Source organism: Metopolophium dirhodum, chromosome 8, assembly GCF_019925205.1.
Source record: "Metopolophium dirhodum isolate CAU chromosome 8, ASM1992520v1, whole genome shotgun sequence".
Lineage (NCBI taxonomy): Eukaryota > Metazoa > Arthropoda > Insecta > Hemiptera > Aphididae > Metopolophium > Metopolophium dirhodum.
Genome location: NC_083567.1, coordinates 5023872 through 5036420, shown reverse-complemented (window position 1 = coordinate 5036420; position 12549 = coordinate 5023872). Strand labels below are relative to the sequence as shown.

General features: G+C 31.3%; 2 protein-coding genes across 2 annotated transcripts; both read left to right on the top strand.

The window, feature by feature from the left end:
• Positions 1–2221: 2221 nt before the first annotated feature.
• Positions 2222–5456, top strand: LOC132950352 (uncharacterized). Its single transcript, XM_061021769.1, has 4 exons — positions 2222–2500; positions 2812–2892; positions 3590–3670; positions 3791–5456. The coding sequence occupies exons 1-4, from the start codon at positions 2444–2446 to the stop codon at positions 4808–4810; spliced, it is 1239 nt and encodes a 412-aa protein (XP_060877752.1). The 5' UTR covers positions 2222–2443; the 3' UTR covers positions 4811–5456.
• A 1085-nt stretch (positions 5457–6541) lies between these two features.
• LOC132950316 (uncharacterized) lies at positions 6542–7610 on the top strand. Its single transcript, XM_061021720.1, has 3 exons — positions 6542–6592; positions 6660–7144; positions 7370–7610. Exons 1-3 carry the CDS (start codon positions 6542–6544, stop codon positions 7608–7610), a joined length of 777 nt encoding a protein of 258 aa, XP_060877703.1.
• Positions 7611–12549: the final 4939 nt, after the last annotated feature.

Sequence of the window (12549 nt, the reverse complement as noted above, 5' to 3'; positions counted from 1 at the left end):
GTGCGCGCGCTTGTGTGTATTTAGGGGATGAAAAAAATAAAAAACGAAAAAAAAAAAAATGAAAATAAAATACTGCGAACGCCGCACGACGACGATCTTTAGTTTTGATTTCGCCGCGTAATCCGATTATCTTTTGGTGACATTTTGGCACCGTTAAACGCACTTTTGCAGCACCCACACAAATCGGGCGCGCTTGCGCGTTGCGAGAGAGAGAGAGAGAGAGAGACACACACACACACTGCAAACGCCGCGTCGAGTGGGCTCGAGAAAAGGTGACTTGCCCCCCCCCCCCTCCTATCATCACCCGTATAATCGTGATTTAAGTCACGATTCGTGGGAATTTCGTTTCCCCTATATTATACGTATTGTATAACAATATATTATGCACACACGCAGACACACACACACACTATCGTTAAAAAATATGTACATAATGAGCACTGGTCCGCGTGAGTATAATAATACTATGGAGCCTAAAGCCATGAAATCAGAAAGAGCTTGACGTGAAGTTGTGAATATATTTTGACACAATCACAACCTAGTAACCACGATTGTCACTACAAATTACAATACACCGGTACCTATGCACCAATGGTTTATACCACGGTCTCATATACGTTATATCTACCTATTACTCGACGGAGATGTAAATCCATCAGTTTTCTAGATATCCTGAACAAGTGGGATTATATAATTAATTAATACAGCTAATAATAGACTATCCCTTATTTTTTAAATATTAATTGTAATTAAAATTTTTATTTAAAAATTATTTCTATCTAAATATATTATATTAGATAAATTCTAAGGAAATTTGGATAAATATACTATAGGGCACCGAATTGGCTCATATTGTTTAAGATTTTTTACTTAGAAATCAACATAATTTGAAAAAAAACAAAAAATCAAAATTGTCTACAAATAGCCCAAAACAGCCAAAATATTTTCAAAGTTATATCATGAAATCTAGAAACTACAACAAATGTAGGTAGTCTTTAGATGAGTGGAGTAGTTTACCCACTTTTTGCTGTGCACTTTAAACAGCTTTTAATAGGTACTTACGTACTATAATCAACTACTCGTTGGATATTTAACTTTTATCCATCGAAATAATCCAAAAAAATATTCTTTGGAATATGAAATGAAAACAGATATGCGGCATTCAAAAGAAAAAAAACCTTTCAAAAAGGTAATATCCATAACCATAAAAAGTTAAACGAGGATGCATTGCAAATCTAAAAGTATTGGATAACGAGGATGTCATGTAGGTATGTACGACGCGTTCGGCATAATAATTGCCCCAGTATTAATTAATTTTTAAAATTATTGTTTACCGTTTATTTTTCCACATTCTTGTGGAGTTTTTTTTACTTTACCGATTTATTAAATAATTTTGTGTAAAAAATAGATAAATTAAGATACATAAATGCATAATATTATGACTCAAATAAATAAACATTATATTATTATTAAAATACTATAGAAGCTGTGATGGTACTAAAAACAACAAATTTTCATTGAGAAACAGAACAGTCCTATTAGCTATACGCCTATGCTTAAGCGTGGACATTTTGAATAATTGTTTGTATTTTTCATTAAGCTAATAAAGATGAGCGTATGTTAAGTCATCAAACTTTTAAAAACGTTTTAACACAGATAATGTTTTTGTCTATAAACTGTGAAAATTTGATGATTTTACAACGACTCCAAGACGAGCTTTGGTATTCACGGAAAACAATTTTTGTTATATACACATATAGAGCAGCGCATTCTATTGGTCAATATTATGGTTACTTCCGACCGGGTAGCGTTCCCTTAAATCGATCACTTAATACAATATATTATTTTATTATAATACGTTCAATTAATTATGTCTCACACGATAAAGTCCGAGACACGGTTTTAACAGAGAAAAGTTGTTTCAATATTATAATCTCGCTATATACTGAAAATCGCTAAAATAATGTCAGATAAAGGTATAAGACTAGATAAATAGATAAGTAAAAAAAAAATATTTTTTTAACTAAGACAATAATGCACCGCATATAAATGTGACCGTGCGTTTAACTCGAGGCATTACAAATTGCAGCGATAGATTATATAAAAAAAAAAATTGGCACCTACGTAAAATATAAGTAAGTGTACACCTTACACTGTACGCGTTATAACGTGCTCAGATCAAATTATGAATCGTATTACAGGAAGTATATACATACAAATTATATTATATTAATATATTTTATTTACATTGTTCTCGTAGGTATTACAGATAAAATTATATGTGTACGAAATTGTGAATGTTATCTTACATTATCAGTTTCCTAAAATATGTATAAAATGGAATAAAATACTCAGTGAACGTTTTGACCACAAGTCAAGTGTACCTACATACCTACTGTTTTTTTATTTTTATTCTTAACAATCTTAACGAAATTGTTTAACGATGAAACGATTTACTTCCATATTTTGGATACTGATCTGTACGCTGTCTGTTTTTCAAGTAAGTTGTTAATTAACCATAACTACCTGTTGTTAATTTTTACTGTAGACATTTTTATTATTTTTTATTTATTTTGCGTTTTAAAACCAATAACCAGATCATTATTTATATAGGTACTTCTACTTGGTACTTTATATTTTAAATAATATTATGTTTTTCATAAAAATAAAATATTAGTACATTTATTCATTTTATATACTATATTACATTATGGCTATTTTATCGTAAATAATAGTTTATATTGTATTTTACTGTCGATAGAGCAATATAATATTACAATTAACAAATAAATTAAAATATATTTTTTTCAGAATGGGCGTGTATCTGCTGGCAAATGTATTATTTGCAAATTTGGATCTATTTTAACACCTCTAAATTCATCGGTTTCAACAGTAAGTAATTTATCAACTAATTGGACATTCACTATTTTGATAATTAAAAAAAAAAATAGATAGATAGGTAGTTAGAATTTAGAAAGCTAATGATTACGACAACGTTGAAATATGCCTGTATTATACCGTGATGGGCTATAAAAAAAAATTCGGCTCAGGAAAACTATTTGACCAGTCCTCAAATTTGTTTCGTCGTGGATGAATTTAGTGACTTTCATAGGGTATAAAAAATGTATGCTTATTTTGAAATTTTATAGAACGTGTTGCCCTCAAATTAGTAATATTACCAAACAAAATTATTCATATTTTGCACTTGAAAAAAAAACCAGAATCTTATATTAAATTTAAACAAAAATTAAGTGCTATTGAGAATTTTATCTAAAGAATCACTTTGATTTTTAATAATGTCAATAAAGTGGGTCTTCGACGTATTCAATATGTTTTTATCTAATGCCATAATAAAACATGACTATAAAGCCAGGAATGTCGTCTAATTATAATAAATAACGGTTCACTGTCCACGGCCAGCCAAGGCCCGACGGGAAAAGTCTCGCGTGCATAGTCCGCCACGAAACTATTATATTATTATTCTTTTTAAGACGATTAATAATATCGAAAACATTACTCGCCTATATTATATATTTTTAATTTTTTTTGAATAACACTTATATAATAATAATATGATGTATTATTTCAGAAACTAAACACCGACAGACAGCTAAAGTCATCACGACACTCGATGACAATGTCATTAGAAAACTCGATTTCATTAAAAGCTGTAAGTAACCGTTTATTATTATTGTACGGATATTGTAATCCAGACAACTTATAAGATAATAATATACATTTGGCAATCGTAGGTTCGTTAAGGTGAAACTTTATATGAATATTTTTACAGACCTTGGACCATCATACGGAAAAACATTTGCTAACGTCCACAAAACCTGATGAAGATATTATAAAATCCAGCTCGCCGACTTCAATAGCCGACATGTCGCCGGAAGACAAGGAATCCTTCGTCTTAGTCTTCACGTCGATTTACGGTCATTTGACGGATCCAATCCCATCCGACATGGTCATCAACTTGGTGGGCGTGTTAGGGTGCTCGCCAAAATTATTTTCTACACTTACACAACCGTGCCTCAACTCGGCTCTGTCGATATTAGCGGTCAACCAGTGCGCACTGCACCAGGTGCCCCCGAAGGACAGTGGTCTGTTCTTGAAAGGATTGCTATCACTGTCCCCGGGTGTCCTGAACAGAATCCCGAAGTCCAGTTTTGTTTCAATACTCGGGATGGTGTCTTCCGCCGACTTTTTCAACGACCTACCACATTCGTCGACCTTGAATTTGATCACCGCGTTGTCGATGTCGAAATCATCGGTCAACTGTCTGCCTTTGCAGACTCTACTGTCGCTGTTGTCGTTTATCGCCTCCAAAACACATACGGAATTTATGATGAGATTGCCCCCATCTACTCATTTTGGTTTTCTGGACGGCCTGTTGGACACGTTGGAGGACTCTTCGCCTTTCCTGGGCAACATGATACCCACTTCGGTGCTCGTCACCATTCTCAGTCCTGTAATGACTTCGCGGATGTTGAGCGTATTGCCGATCAGCAGTTTTGATTCGCTCGTGTCCGTCCTCGGTTCGTCACAGGCGTTATTAAAAGACTTACCCGTTACAAATTTCATATCAATGATTAATATTTTAATAACTTCACCTAAAATATTGAGTTCTTTAAATCCCAATAATGTGGCAAAAATGCTATCTACGGTGGCGACGTGTCCGTCGATATTCGACAGTCTCCCTTCGAATTTGATGCGCCAACTGTTTGAGTCTATTACCCTTTATTTACCTTCTTCTCTGGCCTGTATCACTGCAAACGAATATACGATATTGTTCGGGGAAAAAAATTAGAAAACATCATTTGCATATTTTTTTTGTTTTCAATGAAAAATATTTAAACCATGTTAAATGTTTTATTTTGAATCGGTTCAAATATCTGTGTTATATTTTATTCTTAAGGTTTCTTGATTTTTTTTTTCATATTTTACTGTATTGTATGACTATCATTTTTAAACTATAATACTGTAAGTTATAAGTAATTTTGTTATAATTATTTCTTTTGGATTTAGATAAAAATATTTTTTTTATTATTTTTTTAAAAATAAAATCCGATAGGGCCATGGGGATTCAAGTTTTATCACAAAAATTGTTAAAATTCTAATATTTGTGTAGATAATATTACAATAATTGTATTATTTATATCGTAAATATTATATTTATATCAAAAGTAATTATTGAATTGGAACACTATCTTCAGGATCTAAATACATAGAATATTTTTTTTAAGCTTAAAATAGTATATTTTTCGAACTTATTGTCTTTATTTCTTAATTATTTTTATGATAATATTTTAGAAAGAAACAAAGTATGTTATGAACAAATAATAAGTATTTTGTAGCAATAATGTGTAAACTATATAATATATTAATATATATTTGTATCTTACAATTAATATATGATTTTGAATGTATAAGTATGGACCAAGATGTGTAAGAGTTAAAAATATACGTATGTCTAATTTATTTTATTCTATGTTCGTCTAATGTCTTATTGGAACCATATAGCTGCAAATACCTACTTTTAACTTAAATACTAAACTTAGTTAGGTATAAAATGCATAAATACAACCGATACATATAATAAATGACTAAGGATAATCCTGAATGAATGATATATGAAGGTAAGTATTTAATTTTTTTGTAAGTATATTTAAATACTGTTTTTAGTATTAGGTGAAAAAAAAACTTAACTTTTCTGTATTCTGAATATTTTGAAAAATTACTAAGATTTATTTATTTAAGTTTCTCTCTTTTTACCAGTAAACCCTTTACTGTACCTTTATTGAAATAAAATTAAAAATCCACCAAACTTTACAATATAAAATTTGAATATTTTGACTAAGTTAAAACATTATAATGACGTTTTACTTACATTATTGTAAATTATATTATTGTACTTGTGAAATATTTTTGTGACATTCACTTATAGTAGTTTATGTTATGAAAAAATAGTCTTATAATTTACTACCTATTAACATATATTATATAAAATTATACTGTCAATATTATGGCAGTGTGAGTGTGTGTTTGTTTATTTGGTTTTATTCTCAAATATCTTAACGCTTTATTATAAAAACATGGAATACTATGCATTTCAAAATACACAAATAATAATTAACCTACAATCTACATTATATTAATAATATTGCTCTCAAAATACGGAGGACACGCATAACCTTAAGACGGCCCTATCTCAGACTATATTAATTTTGTTGTATTAACGTCAATCAGAAGTTTTGGAGATGTACACAAATCGCATATAGTCTGTGGCTCTTTGGATAAAAATATCAGTACATAGTAGGTACATATCTGAATCATATAATTTAAACACTCATCTGCAATTATAATACATATCTATAATCCATAAACATAACAAATACATTGCTGATTACATTTATGAAATCACGATAAATAAACGTGAAGTTTTGAAAAACAAATTATTCACGATTTGAGTATAAAAGCTAAACAGCACTGCTAATTTATATTGCATTATTCAGCAGTTCTTCAAACAACTACATACAAAATGAAGACCTTAAGAATTGTATTTGCTCTGGCATTAGCTTGTTTGGCTAAGGTAAGAAATATTTTTCAATCTTGACGTACCTACCTCAATATTATCTAATAATAATTTTATTAACAAGGTTGAAGCTACTCATTGTGGGGGATCTCCATACCTTCCAGATCCTTGTTTAGATCTTTGTTTCGGGCCACCAGCACCACTATGTTTACCAGAAAGCCCACTTCCTTGCTTACCACCATGCCCACCACCCTGCCCACTTCCTTGCTTACCTCCATGCCCACCACCCTGCCCACCATGTTTCCTACCACCACCACCACCATGCTTCCTGCCAGCACCACCATGTCCTCCTCCTCTCTCTCTTCCTCTTCCTTGCTTACCACCATGTCCACTTCCTTGTCTACCACCTCCATGTGTTCCACCTCCGAAATTGATACCAGTACCACTATCACCTTTACCTTGTTTCTCTATTCCACCATTATGTCCAACATGCCCACTTCCTTGCCTACCACCTAGCCCACTACCTTGTTTACCACCACTACCACCATGTTTCCTGCCAGCACCACCTTGCCCACTTCCTTTCTTACCTCCATGCCCACCACCCTGCCCGCCTCCTTGCTTACCACCATGCCTACCACCATGTTTCCTACCACCGCCACCATGTCCTCTTCCTCTCCCTCTTCCTCTTCCTTACTTACCACCATGTCCACTTCCTTGTCTACCACCTCCATGTGTTCCACCTCCGAAATTGATACCAGTACCACTATCACCTTTACCTTGTTTCTCTACTCCACCATTATGTCCAACATGCCCACTTCCTTGCCTACCACCTAGCCCACTACCTTGTTTACCACCACTACCACCATGCTTCCTGCCAGCACCACCTTGCCCACTCCCTTGCCTACCACCATGTCCACCACCATGCTCACTACCTTGTCTGGCACCTCCATGTGTTCCACCACCAAATTTGATACCAGTACCACTATCACCTCTACCTTGTTTCTCTATACCGCCAGTATGTCCACCTTGTCCACCATTATGTCCACCTTGTCCACCACCTCCTTGCTACTATTAATACGGAATGACCTTAGTTGTTAATTACAGTCATATATTTATTGTTTAATATTGTTTAATTTCCACTTACACAAACTGAATAATAATTCAATTACAAACCAAAAATACCGTTTTATATATCCTTTCATGTTGGAAACCATAAAGCAATGTATACAAATTGTAATCAATTTAAAAAAAATATAAGGGGCATCTTATATTTATTTTTCCTTCTCTGCGTACCATTTATGACAAATCGTATATATTCTAATATAATCTTGTTCAATTTTGTAAGTATAAAATGATACTCTACATGACTTGTTGATAATCATTCAGTTAAGATTGTAATACTACTATCATTTATTATATTATGTTGGTATGTCTAAAATGTCTGTAATAATGGTTTACTTTTGGAGTCATATACCTACTATATACGCGGAGTACACGCAGTATATACTGGCAGTGCTGTAAAAAATACTTTTAAAAATTATTTAAAATACCACCCAAATATTATAAATAGTTAAGTTCTTGAGTAATATTCAAATACTTCTAAAAAGTATTTGAAGTAATCTTCAAATTCAAAAAAAAAATTCTATTTAGTTCTGATATAATTTTTTATGATTAAAAATGTATTTATTGCATTTTTAAATTATATTTTGCGTATTGTTAAATTATAAAGTATAAAAGCTGTTAAGCAAAAGCTTATTTCATAATATATATTTTGTTATTGACTTAATAAGGTAATTCTGGTACCGAATGGTACCGTCGTCGACGATAAACTGGTTCCTGGGGGAAAAAACATAGGATAACCACAACGGCACGGTATTTTTATTTAACAATGATTATAAATAGAAACAAATTAAGAATTAAAGAATAAAAAAAAGTATTCAATAAATGGTAATCAATAGAAAAAAAAGTATTTAAAATACCATTCAATTCTTTAAAATAAAAAGTATTTGTATACATTTACTCAAATACTTTACAACACTGCAAAAGTTTTTTCTTAAATTTCCACTAGTAAAACCATTTTTGTTTTTAGCGTACTATAAGTACGAAATATTTGTCGTATGTGTGTGTGTGTGTGTGTGTGTGTGTGTGATGTATATGTACAGCCTATTAAATGTAAAACGTCTATAATTTTGTCCGTCTTGTTACTTTACAAGATAATAATAATATACCTAATGACCAGATGACGTATCACTATAATGTGTATTTATATTTTAATTGAATACCTATATCTGTAGTATCAACATCATATTCCGACACCATGTTAAAACAAAAACGGTCGATAGATAAAACGTTTGGTTAAAATTAATTATATTGAAATACCATAAATTTTATGTTTTTAAAACATGAAATATCATAGCATACCACGTTTTAGAGGTCTAGTTGCGCCTATACAGGTACATGTTATACACATGTATAGACGTATCATATATTATTTCTTGGTACAATAATATGTCTAGTACAATAAGTAATTACATCGAACCATATCGTGATTCGAATCAGTAGGTATACTTGTGAGTTGTGGTAGGTATTATCGTTCATTCCGACGATGTCTGCCGATGATTACTACATTTCGAAGTTACAATGTTATAATCATCCGTAACACGTATTTCGGTAAATAGTTGTACGTGGACTTTTTTTAATTCATTGGCGTAGAGGGGAATAAACATTGTTGTTGCATGATTCACCTAAATATTGGCTACTGCCTTGGCGAATGTCACTGATGGTTATCCGTCCGAAAAGTAGGTAACGGCCACAGCGCAAGAAAAAATTCATTATCAAACACAAAACAACAACTGATAGCTGATAACTACTATAACTATGCCATATAATACGATATATCACCACACATACATAATATATATACCACTTGGGATTTAATTACCATCCATAACCAGAGCGTATAGCGAAATAAATATTTGTATGTTGTTACGTAACTAAAAAAACAATTAATTTTCTTTTCTACTGACAGTTTTTGTTTTGAAATGCAGTGTTATGATCATGATTTTTTATTATTTTGTAAATACAAGTATAATATGCAACAAAAATTGCTAAAAAAAAATAGTGATTATGATAATGATAATAATAATGTACAAAGTACCTAATGCAGAGGCTATGTGTTTGGGGGTAGCATATTTATTTAAAAAATTACTTATTTGAAAAATGTAATAACAATTGATTGAGGGTCCGTATAATGAACATTTTGGAACATTTAAAAGACCTTCCCCTTAATGTTCCTAAAAAAAAACAATGAAAAATAAAACAGTAATCATTCGGAAAAATCAATAAAATTGAGAATAAATAGAATGATTTTTTACCAAATGGATAGTACAATTACATTTAAAAAAAACAATGAAATTTATTACAACACGAACAATACAGAGTTTTTTTACATTAGTTGTTATGAAAGAATGCAATTTTGTTGATGATTCGAGGCGTTGACAGCGAAAACGTTTCGTTCACATGCTTAAAGAGAGAAATTGTTTGTGAAAACAAAACTTTTTTTGTTTAAACACATTTAACACCGTCAATACCTGAGAGACAAATACGACAAATTAAATGTCAGTGTAACATAGTCTCATCATAATCCGTAATCTTTGTTCGAAAGATGAATGAAATCATAGTATTCATAAGGTCTAGGGAATTATTGACAATTATTAAGTGAATTTTAATTTTCAACCACATCAGTCATAATATTATAGGTACCTCTACTCGTGTTTTTATAATTTGTAAAATATATTATTAGATACTCGATAGATTACAAAGAATGTATAAAACATTTTTTTTTTTTTTAAACAATAACTTTACTATAGCCTTATAATAAAGTTGAAAATAACATTTTTAGTGCAATATTGTAAATAACTATTGATATTAAAAACACTAAAAATCTATACTATAGCCACAGAATATTAGTAAAATGTATACTTTTCGAAAAACTGTATCAAGTATGTGTACCTATCGAGGCGCCGCTTTACGAAGCTGTGGGTTGTTACAATCGAATCATTCATTCAAAGCATTAATAGCTAATTATACTACTATGATTCATAAATACTTAAATTCTATCTTTCATATACCTACATACCTACCAAGTTCCACGTATATCAATGACCTTGTAAATTTAAGTTGAATAAAATAAGATTGTAATTTTTAATTCTACAGGTGTATTATTTTACATATTTATTATAATGTCATAACTTTATATAACTGATAAAATTGATTTTATCGTGGCCGTTATTTTTTTTATTTGAAAAAAGACCACACCTATACGTTATAGATGGGTAACATCTATAGGTACTCCTGTTTATACATTTTGGTATGTAATTTTGTATTTATATAATTTTGGTATGCACGTGTAGTTGTACAATAATTATTAACATTAAATCATTTGTTTTTACACTATAATATAATATAATCACAGCTTAGTCTTAAGACAATAACTGTATGCATGTACGTCTATTGTCTAACACTATATTCACTCGTTCTGTTTTCTGAACCGTTTAATTATACTCGAGGTGAGAATAATACATTATGATAATTATACATATTATTTTGAAAACGTCGTAAATCAATTTTCACCACCGCGTTGTGCCGCAGCCAAATCCCGGTTGAGCGATCACGTGGAACTGACACCACGCCGCGCTTTATGCTCCTTTCTTGTACCCGCGGGATTTTGCTAATTATTATCACTGATGACGATTGAATAAGTTAGGTATACTAAAACATGCAACACCTCGATACCACTTGGCCAACGATTGTTTACAAAAATACAAATTTCGTGTTCAAGAGGTAGTGCCGGTACCCACTTGTCGATTCAAAATTACACAAAAGTGGGAAAGTTAGTGAAAATAATTAACTGTGGCAAGTTAAGTTAAGTCAATTAAATTGCCTTCAGTTCAGTTAAAAAGTTAACAAAAAAAAAAATTAACTAGATAAGTTTAAATTTAAGATAGAAAATAAAATTAACTTAACTCGGTAAAAAAAGTACATTTTTAAGTTACAATATTTTTAAGTCATAAACTGCTCTAGTATTTTGTTATACACAAACATTTACCGAGACGTTTAACACTGTGTAAAAAATTAGATTATTATAATATATAATTCGGAAATAAATAAATCGAAAAAATGTCAACGAATCAGTATTGTCTAGTTGTTCACGCATGACACGAAAATAAAATTAACTTAACTGCACGACAATGATAATTAACTATAAAAAGTTAAGTTACAAAAATAACAATTTTAACTGAATAAGTTAAAAAGTAAAACAAAAATAATTAACTAGTAAAGTTAAAAAGTTAAAAGAAATTAACTTATTTACTTAACTTTAAATTTTTAACAAGTTAATGCCCACTTTTGAAGTTACACGATACAATGAATTTGATTGTACGACTTTGTTTGATACGATTTCATACAATCGATTATCGTAACGCGTATGGTATTGGCGTACAACGTGTAGTACGACGAGATGAAGTTAGAACGTGAATGAAATCTACCTTACGCATAGGCGAAACTACGAGTTAGGCCAGTCAGGTCATGGCCTTACCTAATACTGACTGGATGACATAAACTGACTTAATACAATTTCAATTTTGAATTAAAACTGATTTTGTAATAAGAATTTTTTTTCACATTTATCGTTTGGCTTGTCCTAGTGAAATTATCTATTTTCCCATATCGTCGTTCGACAAGTTCACAATACGACAAAACGTAACACGTATTTGATTAGGTTATAGGAACGATGAGTTGTACAACTTGTTGTACTATTATCTGTATTCGTGTGCGGTATATCGCGCACTGAAAGTTCGCACGACTAGTTCATACAACTGGTGTACGATTTGTCGTACGATTATGTGTATCGTGTAAGCGACGATCTACGGACAGTATTGAACGGCATGTCACTCGACGTAAGTGCAAATTTGGAGGCGATCCTGGGCAGTAGCGTGCCCAGGAATTTTCAATTT